Source organism: Brassica napus, chromosome A4 (assembly GCF_020379485.1).
Source record: "Brassica napus cultivar Da-Ae chromosome A4, Da-Ae, whole genome shotgun sequence".
In the NCBI taxonomy this organism is placed as follows: Eukaryota; Viridiplantae; Streptophyta; class Magnoliopsida; order Brassicales; family Brassicaceae; genus Brassica; species Brassica napus.
In genome coordinates this window covers 1,389,108-1,408,080 of record NC_063437.1, presented here as the reverse complement: position 1 = coordinate 1,408,080, position 18,973 = coordinate 1,389,108, and the positions used below count along the sequence as shown (strand labels likewise).

General features: G+C 35.1%; 3 protein-coding genes across 3 annotated transcripts; 1 reads left to right on the top strand and 2 right to left on the bottom strand.

Annotated features, from left to right (window-relative positions):
* The first annotated feature begins 19 nt into the window (after positions 1-19).
* LOC106447818 lies at positions 20-6,303 on the top strand. The gene is made up of 2 exons (XM_048778327.1): positions 20-2,301; positions 2,999-6,303. Exon 2 carries the CDS (start codon positions 3,006-3,008, stop codon positions 3,966-3,968), a length of 963 nt encoding a protein of 320 aa, XP_048634284.1. The 5' UTR covers positions 20-2,301; positions 2,999-3,005; the 3' UTR covers positions 3,969-6,303.
* Positions 6,304-9,227: 2,924 nt separating this feature from the next.
* Positions 9,228-11,178, bottom strand: LOC106449113 (putative F-box protein At3g58860). Its single transcript, XM_013890923.3, has 3 exons — positions 10,224-11,178; positions 10,004-10,144; positions 9,228-9,906 (listed from the first exon to the last, which is right to left on the bottom strand). Exons 1-3 carry the CDS (start codon positions 11,055-11,057, stop codon positions 9,550-9,552), a joined length of 1,332 nt encoding a protein of 443 aa, XP_013746377.1. The 5' UTR covers positions 11,058-11,178; the 3' UTR covers positions 9,228-9,549.
* A 1,898-nt stretch (positions 11,179-13,076) lies between these two features.
* Positions 13,077-15,859, bottom strand: LOC106445148 (probable pectinesterase/pectinesterase inhibitor 35). Its single transcript, XM_013886659.3, has 2 exons — positions 14,723-15,859; positions 13,077-13,943 (listed from the first exon to the last, which is right to left on the bottom strand). Exons 1-2 carry the CDS (start codon positions 15,633-15,635, stop codon positions 13,279-13,281), a joined length of 1,578 nt encoding a protein of 525 aa, XP_013742113.1. The 5' UTR covers positions 15,636-15,859; the 3' UTR covers positions 13,077-13,278.
* Positions 15,860-18,973: the final 3,114 nt, after the last annotated feature.

The window sequence follows — 18,973 nt, the reverse complement described above, 5'->3', positions numbered from 1 at the left end:
AAGGTAGGACCGGTTAAACCGGATCCCGGTTCGAAGTTGCATTGCTTTACTCTAAAAATTTGCCGTTGTTTTGAGACCTATTTGTCTATTTGAGCATTTGATGGATTCATAGAGTTGAATCTTAATGGTTTGGTTTGGTTTTGGTTTTGGTTTTGGTTTTGTATGGTTTATAATTTGGTTCGGTTAGGTAATGGTTTGGCTTTTATGTTTCTAAAATTGGGTAAAGCCATCAAAGCTGGGTCCAGTTGTGATTTTCTTATTTTGGTTCTTGTGTTTTTCGAATTATTATATATGAAGTGTTTTTTGTTTTGTTTTGTTTGGTTGGAGTGATTTGGATCAGTGATTAGCACGCGCTATTTTGAGTGGTTTTGTGGAGACGTCACTTTACTCAAGTGGATCTCCCTGAGGTCCTGACAGATAGATAGATTGGATCTTTATTTGTTTTTTATATATTCAGAAAGTTATATATACTGAAAAACAAATGCTGTGTCACTAACAATTAGTAACATGCTTAGTTTAGTACTAATAGTAGACCTAATGAAAACGCCGTGTCATTAATAAGTAACATGCTTAGTTTAGTAATAATATACTTAATGACATGTGTTTAACTTTAGTTCAGACTTGGACTTGTGTGGGTCTTTGTTTAGTATTCTTTTCGGAAACAGAAATGATGATTTCGGTGTAATTTTTAACTTATGGTAGAAAACAAAAACTACATAATATATCTAATCTATAACTAATGCATGCATATGTAGACAAATGCAGTACATGCTAATAATCAATGTGTTTCAGAGTGAAAGTTAATGAAGATGTACTAGAATCAGCTTGATTGTTATCTTATATATAATCATTAATCACTTCAACAAATCAATATCAATAGTAAGAAACTCATCATTTGAAATTTATAAAGTCTTACATTTAGTTATTAGTCATATAATAAGAGACGTTAATTTGGAATACATTAAGAAAGTTACAGTATGTATATACCGATACCGCGATGTACATTAAAAGAAAATGTATGTGTGTAGTGGTTTTGTTTCAAGATTCGATAGATAATGTTAATAGTTTTTTTTGGTGGAACAAAAGACATACAAACGTATTTGGAAATTTAAGATAACGTATGTACACCTTCAAACGTAATATAAAACAAGAAAAAGCATTATTAATCTTATGTTTTGGGCTGATGGTGATGTGTCCTCTAATTTAACATATAGATTAGTTTTATTAATAGGTTATGTATGATTATAATCATTATTTACACAACTCAACGTGACTTCAATCCAGTTAATGGTGATGATTACAGTATGGTAAGGAAGCAAGAACGAGCTAATACGAAACGAGTTAGCGAGTGGAGGCGCGTGAGAGTAAAAGCGGAGGAGGAGGATAGGATTCACCTGCGTCAGGTGCATGGGAGAGAGAGAGATAGGAGGGGACCCAGTAAAGCCCCGTAAAAAAGGAAAAGAGAAAAGGAAAGCACATGTGCTCACATGAGAGTTTTTTTCGATCTATCTCCCATGTGCTTCCTCTCTTTACTTTCATCTACACATACTCTCTTTCTCTATATACACACAGAATGAATAGATATAGTGGTAGATAGTGAAGCTGTGTGTGGTGGTACTAGTACAACTATCATACTATGATGATCTACTAGTTGCACCGAAGATCCCACATGCTTTCTTCTTTCTTTCTTTCTTTCTTTCATGGCAGCCACGTGACATCCTTTTATTGGAACCTACCTTTTGAAATCTCCATAAATCTAGCCCTCATTTTGTGTCAACTCTTTTTTTCTTTTTCTTTTCGTATTGTTTCCAAGAAATGCGAATTAATGGAGTTTTATTAAAATAAGAGAAATTGGATTGTATATTACAAAATAAAATTATAATTCAGTTTATGACTGTTTGACCTAATCTGCTAGGATACATCGTGTGTAATATGTATAAATGCAATTCTGCCCTCATGATTAACCGGTTCCACCGTCTGCATTAAAATTAAATAAATATATAAATTTGTTAAATAAATATATAAACTTGTTTTTACTTTATTGGGTTTTTACATCGTGTAACTTCCCCGACCTTTCATTTTCACACAAGGGAAGTAACTTCCATTTATCTTCTCCTCTAAGATTAATTTCACGGCATCTCTCAGAACTCCGGGGAAAGTCGTCGACAATCATTCCGGTGTTGGTGAAGGGCGTCGGTAATTGGTTCCGTATAAGGCGGATTGAATCTCAAAAACTTCCAAAAGGTTTCTTCTTCGGAAACGTGAAGCTAGAGAAGCGTCGAGGATTTGAAGTTCGAAAAGGTTAGTTCTTTTTCTGCTGATGCGATTCGCCTTTCGTTTATGGTAACCCCCTCATTGCATGTCGGAATCCGGTTCTGTTGACATGTAGATCTGATTCTGGGAGTTTATATATGTCTGGCCTTTATGTATAATTGACTGAGTGCTTACATTTTGTACTATGTAATCGGCAGTGTCTTGTGTTTCTATTACATGTACAAGGTAGGTTTCGCTGTCTGTCAATGCTTTTGTCGTTTTGTTTTGTTCTATTCCATGTAGACAATGTTCTATGTCATATGGTATGATCTGGTGTTGATGGTAGGGGACGCTGTTTATGAATGCTTTTGATTTTGGTTCTGTTCTACTACGTGTAATCACTGTTCTATGTGATATGGTCTGCTGTTAAAGTCTTTTGGTTTTATTCTATTCCATGTATTCACTCTCCTATGTCATATGGTATAATCTGGTTTTAAGAAATCGGATTTTCGGGGTTTATTGTCTACCTAATGTACATGTATCCCAACCGTTTGTTCCGGTTAATCCTTCGTATTTGTTCATGGGTTTTGTTTGGTACTCAATTTCCAAATTGTATTTTGTGTTGCTCTCGGATTCTATTCATGTTTTTGTCGAGAAATTGGATTGTTCTATTCCATTATATAAATATATCAGTCTTGTGCTATACCATTCGGTTGTAACAGTCTTTGCTATTTCGTTTTGCAAGGCTCGCAATGGAAGAGGTGGAACTGCCAAGCAGATTATTTGAGACTGGGTTTGAGCCAGTTGGAAGAAAGAGGGTTAATAGTTACTTCAACCTTCGGTGGATAGAGTTGATCAAGCTTGCATTAGATGAGGAAGATTTGGAGATGTTGCAAGGAACACAGTTTGATACAGTCCTTCGTATGGGTGGTCATACGTTCTCCGTCATGTTTGCTCATTATTTTCTCTCGCTGCAGTTGGTAACTTTGAAGGAGTTTGAGTTATGGTGGACGTTTGCCGGAAAGCCGATACGATATGCCATAGAAGACTTCGCTCTAGTAACTGGTCTAAACTGTGAAGAACCTCCTGCCTCCTCTATGCGTGAGCAAGAGAAAGTTGTTGTTAGAGCCAAAGGAAATGCGAAAGGAAAAGGGACAACATCAAAATCGTCCATATGGGAAGCTTTGTTTGGTGGAGAAGACAAACCCACCCCTAACTGGATAATGGATAGGCTCATATTGGGAAAAAAATACAAGGACTCCGTGACGCGTTTGCGTTTAGCATTGCTGGTTCTTGTTGAGGGAATTTTGTGTCCAACGTGCGGGTCAACGAAGATTCGTCCAAAAGTTGTGAACAGGCTGGGTAATATAGATGAGTTTCTCAAATATCCGTGGGGCCGAGAATCGTTTTTACTCACCGTCAACAGTGCAAAACCACGGTCACCGCTTCAGTATGTGCAAGACACCATTGCGATTCATGGGTTTGTACACGCAATGGTTCTTGTGACCTTAACGGCCTGTCCTGCGATATTTGTCAAGGCAAAGGATGGGGAGCCAATTCCTGATGATAATAGAGGATCGAAAGAAATTTTGGAGAGTTTGGTCTCTAGAAAATTGGCTGTTAATGTTCCTTGGGCGAAGACTGTTGACCAAAAGGGCCAGGTATGCCTTTTGTTACTATCGAGTAGTGGGAATGAAATATGTTATCCACAGTAGTAGTCTGATTTCGATTGAATTGTGGTGAGGATTGTTGTTATTGTTTGACAGTACTTATATAGTATGGTTCACTCCCACCAAGTAGAATAGAACAACCACAGTTTATGGATCACTTGTTAGTGATAAATAGTATAGTTCTTACACATCTGGTTTGGGTTTACTATTTTCATTTTAGGGTTTAGTTTTCCAGATTTGGTTTGGGTCTATTATTTGGTTTATGTTGTTTGTGTAGTACAGTAGTAGTCTGATTTCGATTGAATTGTGTTGAGGATTGTTGTTATTGTTTGACAGTACTTATATAGTATGGTTCACTCTCACCAAGTAGAATAGAACAACCACAGTTTATGGATCACTTGTTAGTGATAAATAGTATAGTTCTTACACATCCGGTTTGGGTTTACTATTTTCATTTTAGGGTTTAGTTTTCCAGATTATCTATACCGGTTAGGGTTTACTATCTGCAGCTCCACCAGCTTCATCTGAGTGTGTAGGCGAATGTACTCCTCACGTGTGCACCCTATGTCGGGTTCAAAGATCCAACGTCTGTCTGCGTCACGGATCCATGTCCCAAGTACAAGTAAAACCATATCTTGTCCATCCATCTGAAAATAGAGAAAAGCTTATAGAATTACTATATGAGTGGTACAAAGACTATTCCATTATGTGGACCACTAGTTATACTGATGGATGATGTTATAAGCATATACATTGTCCAACATTTATTATCATATGATTACAGAACTATTACCTGATCGATGCGGTTAAGCATTAACTTCTTCTCTGTGTTCACCTTCTTCAGTCAAGCATTAACTTCTTCTTTGTGTTTATCTTCTTCAGTGTCTTTTGTTACAGAGATAGATTAACAGGTTGGAGTAAATAGAATACACATATATTGAGAACATCACCACTTATTATCCACACGTTTTTACTGATCACCGTGCCAACGTATGCGGTAAATACGTTGGTGACGTTGCCTTCTGGTGATGATGTGATGGTAAATAGTTTACAGGCCACTCATTTCCATACCATCGAATTTTAGCACGTGGTTAGGTGAAAATGGAATACTTGTATCAACTAGTGTCCACATGTTTTTACTGAAAACCGTAATACTGTATGCGATTTTTACAACTGTAACGTATCTTCTGTAAAATATCAGGTACACACGTATATACCATTTCAAACACAGCGAAGATTACTATACCATATGAAACACAGCAGTCCTCTCCTTCGCTCGCGGTAACCGGGAACTTGTACTGCAAAGGGGCAAAACCGGGCCTTTATTGGGCTAATTGTCATCGATTTCATTATGTCAAAATCAGCGGTATATTCTTCATTCCCTTCTCTATTTTGAATATACACCAAAATCTCCCTTAAAATAATGTCTATAAATTTTAAAGAAGGAGAAAGTCGTGCTCATGTCGGCATTAATCTGTGCATAAGTTACTCTAACTCAACGTTTCTTTTTGCACCATAAGACAAAGGTTTTGTTTTATTAACTAGGAGTACTTTATATATTGGTTCAAACAACTAGTTTCAGGTAAAAATTTATTGTACATTTTCTAAACAAAAACATAATTAAATATCTACATAACCACAATTCAACCAATTAACATAAACAATACTATAATATAAAGAATTATATAGTATAAAACTTAATAAATTTTACATTAAAATTTGAAAACTTCATCTACTAAAAAGTAAAAGTTTTTATCGGTAAACATGAGATTCGCTTTTATAAGTAAGCACCATGCATGGATAGGAGCACAAAAGTTTTAACATTCACGAACTTTCATCAAACAGACCATATCTAATTTCAACACATGTGCCTCCTAAGACGTTTCTTGTGTAAGCTTTGTTATACATGTTTGGGTTGCAAATAAAACTTTGTTAGAGTCTTTTCAATTTATATATCTATATTTTTAGTCTATGAATATAATGGCATAGCTATATCTATATGTTTCTTATTATCGTGGATGAATAGAAATATAGAATGGCATAGCAACTTATAGTGAATTCTTAAGCTACTCCTGAAATTAATTTGCTCGTAATCATTAAACTGCTCATGATATCTAAATTGTTCTTATGTTTGAGTTCATGCACAAAGCTTATAAACAGTGGTACTGGTATATTATAGCTTTCCTGCCGGTATAATATATCTTTCTATCAACAATACAAAGAATATTTAATGTACTTAATTTTTTTAATTTGGATACAACAATGAAAACATGTACAAATCTAACATGTTATGATCTATGTAGCAGTGAATATCTATGAGACAAAAAATAAATCTACTTGGTTTCAGACTTGATAGAACCCGAAGACACTTTTTTTTCTTTGCACAACCAAAAAATATATTTTGAAGGTATAGAAGAAGATTAAAGAATACGAGTCTGTATCAAAAATTATATCCAAAATATAAAAATATTCTTTAGATATGGAACTAATTTTAAAATAGTTCGATTTTATTTGACTGTTTTGAAAGTGATATATTTTCAAGATACACACACACATATATATATATATTTCTATGTAAACTACATATTTATTTGGTTAATTGAAAATTTGATATGGGTGGATTCATTGTTGTTTTAAATCTTAACTTATATCACAAATTTTATTTATTTGATACATATAGCATAATTAGCCCTATGTAATAATACAATACAGTATAAGATTTGGCGTTGGTTCTTTAACTTTTGATAATGCTTAATTATGGACTTGTAGCAGTATGAAATTTCATATTAGTATTATAAAAGAAAAAGAGAGAGTAGGTGATGTTTCCAATGAGGGGACGGAGAGTGGTAGGTTTATTGGGATTGGGATTTACAGAATAGGTTTCACCATCTACCAAATCTGACACTTACCACAATTCTAGTACTATTTTAAACATTTGTTGGCCATATATCTACCTAGCCAGCCAGCCAGCTTTCGCATTCGCTCATTTATTCAGACGCAACCTTTTTTCTACTGGATTTCATAAATGTTTAAATTATGTATACTATAATAAAGAGTCACATCAATAGGGTCAGTTAGTGTGCGTTGTTAAAACAAGAAAGGCTTACGCGGAGTTGAGAAAATTGGTCTTTTATGTGGGAAGAAAGAAAGAAGAAAAACAAAGATGAAGAGGACAAAAACAAGTGTTATGTTATGGTTTTATTAGTTGCAAATGACTTTGTCTTCTCTTTTATGTGGTTGAGAGATATGGACCAAACAAGGTAGACCCAATGTGACGGTTTTATCTTTGGGACAATGGTTACATGGGCATGGGTCCCTTTTGTACCATCCTTTGTCTTCTCTAATCTCGTTACTTCTTTCTTTAACATAAATTGTATATTCATTCATATCCTTAATGAGACACGTTTTGGATGTATTCACTCTTCAAATGTGAAATGTTTTTTTAATTGTACTCTTTCCTTTTTAATGTGAAATGTTGTTCTTTCTCAGTTAGTTCACATAAACAAAACAAAAGCTAATTCTACAAAAGGGTGTACACATGTTTTTGAAATATTTTGCATATCCAAAGATAATTGAATATGGCTTTCTTTGGTTTATAATTTGATTTTAAGTGATTAGAGTGGATTTTATTTTTTTTAGTGGAGCTCCGAAGAAGAAAACAAAGTGATGCTCGTGACATGGGGCTTCTACTGCCACAAGCCACATGCGTCGGATCTGCTAGCTAGGAGAATATCATCAAGATCATAAGTGAAGTGATGTCATCATAAAGATCTTCATGTTAATGTGCATGGCAGTCATCGCATATATTCTCATATCCATCTGTCACCAGGTAATTAAGTATGGCTACGAAGTTGTTTGTCCACTGTAGAAATAAAGATGTATCATGTATATTTTTTCTTTCATATACGGTATGTAACAGTTTGTGTCGATGATACTTTTGTCCTAACAGAAGTTGAAACATACGATACTTTTGTCCTAGCGGTCAAAGCCGATTTTGGGTATCATTACATCTTTGGCATACTGGAACCTTTGTAGTAAACTGAGAATTTCACAATCCGATTGACGTTACTAGAGTACAGAGAAAATGTAACCAAAACCAATTCATGTTCAAACAGGCTTAATTAATTATAGCACTAGGAGGCTATGTAGTTTTTTTTATGCATTACTTAGTTTTCCCACAAAATTTGATCTGCAACTTGCATTTGGACGATCTCGGAACCATTAGAAGATCTTTGGTGATTCCAAAACTCTTTCTTGTCGTTTATTGCACAAGCATTAACTTTGACAAGCTTTAGGCATGAAAGTTTCTCTAGCTCTCTGATTGTTCCTACATTCTCATTTATCTTCAAGACTTCCACAAGACATGACAATAGACAATATATATAGTATGAGGACAAACATCCGCAAAGTCATCGAAGGGAAATGGACCTAGACCAGAAAAAAAAAACTCTAAAGAAGAAGATTTTTGGGAAAATTGCCAAAAGAGAACAAAAAAATCAGGTTGTTGTCACTTTGGTATAAAACCAATTTTGTCCATTTTTTCTCTTTTTTACCCTTTGTATTTCTGAAAACTAATGAAATAAATAATTTTGTGAATCAAAAAAATTATTAAAAATATAAAAAATTAATAAAACATCCATATACACAAGCTGGTAATTTTCTTTTGTTCAAAAACTTGGTAAATAAGATTTTTAAAATACGTTCTACTAAAAGTAGAATATGTCTTCTACGAAAAATGGTATAGTAGAAAACGATTTCTAAAATAAACACGTTCATCTACTTCTTTTAGAAAGCCCATTTTACTATTTACTAAATTTCTAAAAAAGAGGAATGTGCATTCTACTAATCGTAAAGGTATCCACTTTCCTTCCGTATGCATCTTCTACTTTTATAAAATATTCTAAATTTTGGGGAATATGTTTTCTACAATGTACTCTTACGTCTACTCAAAGTAGAAAGTGTATTCAGAATTTTTATCATTCTTCTAAACTTTTAGAAGTCGCCTTCTACATATAAGAATACCTGATTTTTTGCGAAAATTAATGAAATTTCAGTTAAGAAAATATTCTAAAAATCTCCTAGAAATATTCTAACTTCCTAAAACGTGTTATGGTCGATTTTACTTGAAAAAATTAAAAAAAAAACGGTTCTCCATTCTCTTTTTCATCAATCTATGGTTTTTACATAGTTTTTCTTTTGATTCTTCTCATAAACTCTTGTTCTCTATGATGTATATATATACCTCTTTTTTTTTCGATTGTCTTTCAACTGTTTTTTTTCTTTTTTCCATTAACTTTTTTTTTAAAATTCAAATTAACTTTTAAATTGTGTTTAATTAGATTAAATATAGGGTTAGTTTTGGGATTATGAGAAAAATTATACTATTGAGACAACTTTATGTTAGTTTTATACCAAGGGGACAACAACCTTGTTTTTTTGTTTTCTTTTAGCAATTTTCCCATTTTTTTAGGAGAAAAAAGCAAATTACTTGCTTCAGACGGCAAGGATTGTGAAAAAGTAAACTTAAAAATTGCAGAGAAACAACCATGGTGTATCATCTTGAACATGAATCCAATAGTACTTCAAACAAATATAAAATAACAAAAGACATTGCAAGAGCAACTTTTCATCCTCGAGGACTCCATTTCCGAGTCAATCTCCGGTACAAGAAAGCATGCATCCAGAATATGACATTGCAACTCGACGTCTCGTTGAAGTGCATCAGTGTCTCCCCCACAATATCTAACCATTTAGGAATATCAAACATTGTATCTTCATTCTCTTCGACAACTATCTCCATCTCTTTCAGACTTGGCAAATAATCCAAGAAATGTTTTATCATGTGCACCTCTCTTATTGTTCCTCTAAACCCTGAAATCCTCATCTTCTTCACATGGCAAGACTTGAGCGACAATCCTTTGATCCACTTTGAAAGGCAGACACAAACATCCCCACATGCATCCGTTATAGAGTGTAACAGATCCTGAAAAAAAAACACAAAAAAAACACAATGAGCCATTCCAAACTCAAAGCTAGTAAAAAAAAGTATGAGAGGAAGTGTGTGTGGTTTGGTTTTATACCCCAATGTATAGACTCTCTAAACGTGGACAGCTCCTTAGAAGAATTGGCATTGCTTGCCATCCTTGAATCATAACACTCTTAACACTCAAAGTTGTAAGGTTTTCGAAAACCGGCATCGTTTTACAGTAAAGAGAAAGTATCTGAAACAAGAAGAGACGTTTTGTTATGCTCCAAACAAGCATATATTACAAGAGACACTAAAAACATTATAAGACTAACCTCGAAAGTTACAGGAGTTAAGTAAAGTATCTTCACGTTTCGAATGCCATGAATAAGCTTCACCAGATTATCCCTTGCTCCACGGACTCTAAATGGAGTTAGTTCAATATTGATCCCAGCCTCAACTATGTTTGGCATGTTAACCACTGGATAATCCTCGGCAACAAAATCATCGTAGTCCAAGAAGTCAAGATTCGGCGTATCAAATGAGAAAGTGCCTATACAGCCTTCTGCGACAGATATCTTAAGCTTCTTGAGTGATGGACTCGACAAGATCTCGTTTCTATCTCTCCACCTCATATTAAGCAACATTAATCCCTCGAGGACGGGACAAGCAGGAAGAAGTGTCTGAAACTGACCTCTACCAAACTCAACTGAGACAAGAACAAGATTCTTAAGATTTGGTAAGAACATGTCATCGTCCCACGCGTAAAGATCGACTCCATATCCTGTTTTCAGCTCAACCAACGTCTTGCTAACAGATATCTCATGAGGCAGAGAATATTCCTCGCCAAACGCCACGAATAGATCAAGGTGAGTAACACCGCGTCGCAGCACGTTGCATATCCAACGATCCACACGATCAGGATCAACACCGGTTTTAGCATTCAAAGAGAACTCCTTAATGGGAGTATCACCTTGTAATGCCAAAACCCTTTCCACAAAATCCATGAAACTCTTGGAATCTCCATCGAGATTGAGGTTAGGGACAAATGCAAAAAGATTACGCCATCTTTTTGCTAGAACAGACGTGGAAGCAGCCTCCTTAGTTGTTGGAAGAAAGGACAAGATGTGAGAAACAACAGGGTCCGGTAACTTGTTGAAGAGATCCATCTTCTTCTCCGGTTGCACTGGTCCACTTAAAATCTCCTAAGCATACATATAAGAAACTAAACTGAGAAAAGGAACAGTTACAAACAAGAAACCATTGAATATGATGCATTATAATTAGAGATTAAATACCTAAATCAAAACAATAATCATAAATCCGCAATAGCTAAATCAAAGGCGATACTGATTCACGGGATATCAAAATCAAAGCAGAGTTATGACTTACCCAAAAAGATATCAGATAATTCAGATGCTGCATCCTAAAATTAGGATACGTTATATATATATAAGATGTGGAAAGAGAAGGAGGTGTAAATGGGAGGCTTTCTATGGCGGGAATTCAAAAGGTCAAATCATGCGTTGAAACGGTTTCGGAATGTGATAAATCAATAGAGGCATTTATTTTCAACATTAAATTTTGTAATAAATTTCAGAAAATGAATCAACTGGATTTAAATTAATCGATAATTTTTTATCGGTTACAAATGTTCATATCTTTATTTTGTGGTGACCTTGTACGTATCTAATATTTTTTTTTAAACTCTCATTCTCATCAGTTTAACAATAACTTTTGAAGTACATGACAAACATCCTCTATATATTAAAAGAGAAGCATTACAACATATTTTTGTATCCACATGTCATCACCACAATCATTCTTAGAATCTTTAGAAAAATATGTTGGTCTATATAAATATATAGTAAGCTTTTTATAAAACTAACCATAAATTTATCATAAATGTTCTTCATTATTTCTTTAAATAAAAATCACGGAATTACCTAATGTGGCTAAAATATATATATGACAATTAATGATTTTGAATAATAAAGATTTGATAAAAAATAGTCTATTCTCTATTATTTTTTTTTAAAAAAATTTAACTTATTAAAATAAATTAAACAACCACATTAACTATATAATAAAAAATTAGAGTTTTTCGTATATTTTATATTTTGAATTTTTAAAATCGAATATAAATTACTTAAGTTGCTAAAAATCTCACATAGAAATTTTTGTGATCCATGGTTTAAAATTTATGTTATAACAAGATACAAATGATTACGAAATTACATAAGTAGGAAGTCTCATTTAATAAATATTATATATATATATATGTATATTAATAGTTTTTAAAAATAAATTATATACCATATAAAATACATAAGTATTTTAATTTCAAATTTGCTTTGAATTTTTTTTATAAACATTTTGAACAGTTATTGACAACTTAATATTTAGATTTAAATTTTGTATTGAATGTTTTTAAAATTATAAATTACTAAAACTATTAAACATCCCACAATTTTTTCATTGTTATCATTGATTTAATTTTTTTTTATAAAGAAATACAAATGATCAAAAATAATATGAGTATAAAATATTTTTTAACAGATGTCAATATTAAAAATATATTATATATCTATGTTAATATCATTTAAACTTAATTTTATGCCATATAAAATAGAAAAAAATGTTTAGATGTATTAATAAAATTTATTTAAGTATTTGTACAAATTTAATTATATATGTAATAGTTAATAAATTTTTAGTTATTCAATATATATTTATTATTTTATAATATGTAAAAAATATAGAATACTTGAAAATAATTTATATATAATATTTATTCCGCGCCTAGTAAAAAAATATTAAAAAAAAAACAGAAAGAAATATTTTAAAATTACAACCGAGCTAAAACTTTAAGAGCATGAAGAGAAGCCTTCTCAGGACCCTTACCCTAGTGATAGCAAACTCTATTCCTATATTCAGCTTAAGTGCTTAACCATTGTCTTGCAAGAGAAGACCTCTCTAAATGAATTGAAGATGACACCTCAAAAACTATGCTCTCAGTGTTACTGAAACTTTAAGTGTGTTAGAACTTACTAATAGTCTTGTAGATTGTCGTAAAAATGGTATAAATTTACATTTTTCACTACGAGACAAAGAATATGAGTGATTAATTGAATGATGAGTAGCATTTTCTTCCTCTTTAAAATACACAAAGATGAAATACACACAAGTGAATGACAAACGATATTACAAAGTTTATATATACAATACCAATCTTTTAACACTTGATTCACGACAAGATAGATTACAAATGTGAGAGTATGCACCAAACACAAAACACTTATACACAAAAGCGTAGCAGATTACAATTTCTTTTCTACCAAATCACTGAGTAATTGATAACAGATTTGAAGCAGTATACCGCGAATAAATTTATAAAAGACCAGAGTCGAAAACGACGCCGGTTGATGGCAACCACGAAGTCCCGCCAATAAACCCCGAAACGGTAAACCCTTGAGCTTCGGTCAACGTCAACGCCGGGTGGTACCCAGGCCAACTAACCCGACCCGAAACCGATGACCCAGGACCCGAGTTTCCAAATTCCCCGTAGTACAGAGTCTTCAAAGCGAAGCTACTCGACCAAGGAAACCAACCCGAAGGATGAATCGAACCGTCCAAAAACGATTGCATCACAACGGTCCTCGAATACTCTTTCCACGGTCGACCCAAATAAGTCCTGGTCGAACCGGTTATCCTGCAATTATGTATCGCAATCCCGGTATTCTGGTTCGGGTCGGATCGTCCTTGGGCCGTGACGTAGTTCTGATCCGAGGAACCTTTTCGGGACGCGATGTTGCAGCTTTGGAAAACGACGGCGGAGTTTCCGAAGATGAAGTCGACGGTGCCGGTTATGTCGGTCTCGCGGTAGAATTGGCGTTTGGAGAGAGTGTAGAGTGTGTCTTGGTAAGCGTCGATGGAGCATCGGTAGACAACGGACCTGTCTGACCCGACCCGTAAGGCTACCGCTTGCTCCGCGTTTGGACCGGCGCTGTTCACGAAGGTGATGTCCCGAGCTATGAATCCGTCTCCCATAGCGGCTTTCATAAATTAACAAAATAAATAGTAACAATTAATTTTAGTAATTACAGTATAACCTAAAGTACAACGATCAGTAGTTATAAATATAGATTAATATATAACTATTAATTTAAATATATAAAGTTGATTAACAAATACTTCAAATAGTGGTAAAATAGATTTTGTCCTTCAATAGTAGGTGAAATTTACAATTTTTTTTACTAAACTGTATATATAAAGACTAGCTAAAAATAAATAAATATTAAAATTTGAAAATGATATAAATAGTTGAGTGATCTAAAAATCGGTTTAGGTGTCTAATAGGTAAATCAGGTATGAGCCAAAAAAAAATCAGGTAAATAAATTTCAGTTAAAAAAATATTCTAGAATTTTAAATATTGGTCTAGAGGTCCAACCAAACAATAATCTTCTTAATAATAAAGTTTAAAAACTTAAGATAACCATTGCTCAAAAAAAAAACTCAAGATAACCATAAAACAAAGTAGTTAAAAAACATGAATTTGAATTATATACAAAATACATATATTTATTTGAATTTATTTCAACCATGAAACAAAGTACTTAAAAACGTGAATTTAAATTATATGCAAAATACATAGATTTATTTGAATTTATTTTTTAGAATGCAATAGTAAGCATTATGGTTTAGAATTTAAGATGATTTAGTTTTTCTGTTTGATAAATGATATTTTGTTTATTTTTATGTCTGCTATATTTTGATAAAAATTTATTTGAATTTATTTCTGATTTTTATGATAAAATGCTAAGGAAAACCCACCGACAGTAGCGGTTTGGTAAGTATTGTAGCCGCCTTTGTTACTTCTGCTACCGACAATAACTGTTTTGCCTTTACCGTCACCAACCAACATAACGTTCTTCTGTTTGGTCGGAATATTCAGATTCTCTTTATAGGTTCCAGCTGTTAAGTGAATGACGCTTCTGCCACCAGTCCCCTTCTCCAAAGACGCCAGCGCTTCCCCTACGCTCATGTGTGTCCCACTTCCATCGGCAGCCACCACAGCGTGAGGTCTCAGCTCTTCAACCGAAGCTTCTAAAAGCCTCCGGTCTGACAAAGAAACCCACGTCGGAAAGTCCTGACCGGACAATAGTTTCCGGCCACCAGTTTCACGACGTGTCGGCTTACCGGAAACGAACATCTCTAGCGAATTGGTCAGTAAACCGGTGAGGTTACTTACAACGGAATCCATTGTGAATCCGTCTTTATGTAAGCTTGTTTTCTCACTGAGGCTTTGCTTACAAGTCTCTTGATTGGTCAACGCTGCGCTTAGCCACGTATGGACATCATCATTGGCGTGATCTTTAGGGTTGACGACGATGCGAGACAACATGTCGAGTGTGTCGTCTAGCAGCTCATGACAGTCGTTGACAGGATCGAGCATGAGGGTTTGAGAAGTACGGTGCGAGAGCGTGAATCTGAAGGCGAGAGAGTGGGCTAAGAGAGCCTGGTCCAAGCTGTGTTGGACTGAGTTGAGAAACCCATCGTTTGAGTATTTGGTTCTTCTTGTTGATGATGACTCGGAGTTTGGGTGTCTTGAGAATTTTGAGAACTTAGAGTTTGATGAATTGGCAAACACTAAAGTGTGAAGATGGAAGAGGTTTAAGATCAGAAAGAACAATAGTTTGATCCGGAACTTATGATTTGGTAACGAGGATGATGTAGAAGAAGACATGTTGTGACTTATGTGCAACTTTTGATGGTTTGCATGTAGTAGAGAAGAAGTGGTTATGTGCTTGGCAATAATAATCTACTATATATATAGATATTTGTTTCAGAATCAACTAGTACTTGGTGTACTAAAAGTTCTTGTTAAAGATGAGGTGGACCAATTTCGTAAACTCTAGTTTCAACGATAGGGAAGCGACTTATTAGTATATTATCCTGTAAATGATCTCTCGTGCACAATTCCTTCTCATTTGTACACTTTTTATAAGTTGGAGTATCGAGTGGACCGAGGCCCAACCGACTAATGACAGACAAACTCGGTTGCTCGCGATGGAAATTAGATACCTATGTCGACTGATCATCCAAAGAGATAAATTTGAGTTTGATAGGTTTCTCCTTGATACATTGATTCTAAATATTACTTAAAAGTTTATGCTGGCTCAGTATAGAAAACAAGTTACTGTTTTGTTGCAACAAAATTAACCATTAATTATCAATATATTAAAATGATCGTTTTACTGTCTGTGACTGTCAGATTCATTTTGATAATGTTGCTTTTGTCCTTCTTTTTCCCTTGATCTTAAAACTATATTTTTGATTAAAATGTTTATAACTAGTGTTGCACTACAGAAATTGACGGTAATATGTTGATTTTACAAATGGTTGTAAGTTTAAACGCATCAGTCAAAATAACCTTGTGCATAATCGTTGGTATATGTATAAAAAAAATTATGTCTTACGGGGGTACGGGATCCCCTTACTGTTTTTCTTTTCACGTATTTGAATTAATTTTATTAAGATCTTTATTGTTTAGTGGAGGAATAGTAAAAATTCCCCCTAGTAAAATTTATTTTAATGTTATTTTTAGTGTTGTCTCTAACTTAAAATGTTTCTAAATTCGCCTATGCGTCTGATAAGAGTTTGTCAGTTTTTGGTTCTAATCCCTTATATATTACTGAAGTTTTATGGGTTTTCAACTTAAAACCAATTAGCAGTAAGTGAATTGGCCCGAATTCCTTATATATTACTTAAGTCATTTTCATATTTCCAATATGAGATTTTTTCTCCTATACCCTCCCTCAAGATAATGGTGCGTATAACCATTAATCTCGCAGAATCAATCATATCCCTCCGAGACAATGTTTTATTTTTCTAGCAATTTCGGTGGAAATGAGCCTTCTATGGACCATCAGTTAGTGGGATGATCAAGCCATTGTCCAGATCGAACTAATGTGTTAAGGTGTGGGTCCGCTCTGATACCATGATAAATTTCTTTGGCTTACAAATTAAAATCATTTAGCAATAAGTAAGTTGGTCCAAATCTCCTATATATTACTTAAGTCATTTTCATTTTCATATTTCTGATGTAAAATCTTTTTTCCAGCAAGTGAAGAAACTGCCAGAGACGGCCTTAAGTTAAGGGCCAAGCAGAGCAAGAATCTGCTTAAGGCCTCCACTTTTACAGGAAATCATAGCCAAATCGCCAATATTTTTTTTTTTTTTTTTTGTAAACTGGCTTTCATTAGAACAAAGATAAAAGAAAATAATACAGGCCTTTAAGAAGGCAGTGTTTTAGAGCTAGGCTCAGTTAAAACATAATATGGGCCGAAATGTTAGAATCTCAGTAAGAACTTTCATGTATTACTCTTGGCCTGTTTTGGCCCAGTTAGAGACTTGAAGAGGGTTGGTGGTAGTTGAGCGGTTGGTGCGTTGAAAGCTCCAGCAGAGTGGAAAACGCGAAGAGTAACTACAGCCGTGAATCCGAAGATCTAGGGAGCAACCCATCGCTGGTACATGTTCGAAGAGAGAGCAGGGCTTGTTTCTCTAAAGCTTTGTATCTTATTTCTGATTTGATGATCCAACAGAGAGAAGAGGACATCAGCCGACCGGAAGTTCTGTGCATGCAATCGCCCATTTCTCTCATTCCAGATCCAATAGAGCGTCGCTTGCCAGGAGAGAAGGGTGAGTAGCTTTGATACTTTGTCACCAGTTAGAGTTTCCATTTGAGTCGCTGATTGATCCCATGATCTATGCGGTCGAATTCTACAACGATGAGAGACCAAAGACCAGAGATCGAAGCTGAAGCTGCAGTCAAAATAGAGATGGTTTCGAGATTCACCATGAGAGTTACAGAGGAGACAGAGAGGATCAGTCTGGATGCCCCAACTAATCAACCGATCTCTTGTTGGACAATGGTTCTGTAGAACAAGCCAGGCATGGAAAGCATGTCGCGGGATCTGATGCGGAAACCAAACGGATTTGGTCCATGGCTTGTCTGGAATCTGACCTTTAAGATGAGTATAGACCTTCCCTGTTCTGAACTTGTTATCTATTTTTCCCAGCAGCGTCCATTCATAGAAATCAGGGAGGGTGGTTAACTCAATTGTGGTGATGTAGGTATGCAGTTGGATCATGGGCTCTGATCTAGCCGGAGGTAAGTTCCAGTTGCCGTTCCTACACAGAGAAGCGACAGTAGCATTGCTTGTGATACCTATTCTGGAGCGAGAGGTTACCTGAAGATCGGCTATGATTCCAGGAGGAGCCCAATTGTGATGCCAAAAAAGGGCAGACCGTCCATTTTCCACCCTCAGCTTGATAAGAGGGAAAACAACCGGTCTGAGCTTTATCAATTTGTTGACAAGCCACGAGAAAGACTGGCGTGGGTTTATAGTCCAGTAATTGTGGATTGAGCCGTTAAGGATGACCTCTTTGAACCAGGCAGCCCAAACCGAATCCTCTCTGAAAAAGAGCAACCAAATCAAGCGCAAGCAACAAGCCCTGTTCCAGGTAAGCAGATCTTTTACTCCCAATCCCCCTTGTGCAGTTGTTAGTGTGACAGTTTCCCAAGATACTCTCGCAGAATGATGCCCCTCCAAGTCCCCTTTCCAAAGAAAGTGGTTACACATTGAGTTAATTTTTTTAATGCAGGCTTTGGGGAGAATGAAAGCTGAGCACCAGAAGGTATTGATTCCAGCGATGACCGTCTTTATGAGTAGTTGCCTTCCCGCAAACGACAGAGACTTTACTGACCAAGAGCCGAATCTCTTTTTTATTTGCTGGATCAGGGGTTGGCAGTTTGGTAGAGAGAGCTTTCTGGAGTTGAGAGGCACTCCCAGATAGCGAAAAGGGAGCGAGCCTTGAGTCATTCCTGTGGAGGCTTGGATTACATTCGTTTCTTCGTCACTCAAACCCGAAGCAAAAAAACTTGTCTTTTGGAAACTAACAGCAAGACCCGAACGAAGCTCAAACTCTCGCAGTACCTGAAGAACATTCTGAACAGAGGAGATTGATCCATCAATAAAGATGAGAAGATCATCTGCAAAAGAGAGGTGGGTGAGCTTCATT

Excerpts from the sequence above, each read along its gene's own strand:
- LOC106447818 (XM_048778327.1), top strand. The coding sequence starts at position 3,006 with ATGGAAGAGGTGGAACTGCCAAGCAGATTATTTGAGACTGGGTTTGAG.
- LOC106449113 (XM_013890923.3), bottom strand. The coding sequence starts at position 11,057 with ATGGATCTCTTCAACAAGTTACCGGACCCTGTTGTTTCTCACATCTTG. Across the intron at positions 10,145-10,223 it reads TAACTCCTGTAACTTTCGAG|ATACTTTCTCTTTACTGTAA; the intron begins GTTAGTCTTATA and ends TTCTTGTTTCAG. Across the intron at positions 9,907-10,003 it reads TAGAGAGTCTATACATTGGG|GATCTGTTACACTCTATAAC; the intron begins GTATAAAACCAA and ends TTTTTTTTTCAG.
- LOC106445148 (XM_013886659.3), bottom strand. The coding sequence starts at position 15,635 with ATGTCTTCTTCTACATCATCCTCGTTACCAAATCATAAGTTCCGGATC. Across the intron at positions 13,944-14,722 it reads TTACCAAACCGCTACTGTCG|CCGCTATGGGAGACGGATTC; the intron begins GTGGGTTTTCCT and ends AATTTATGAAAG.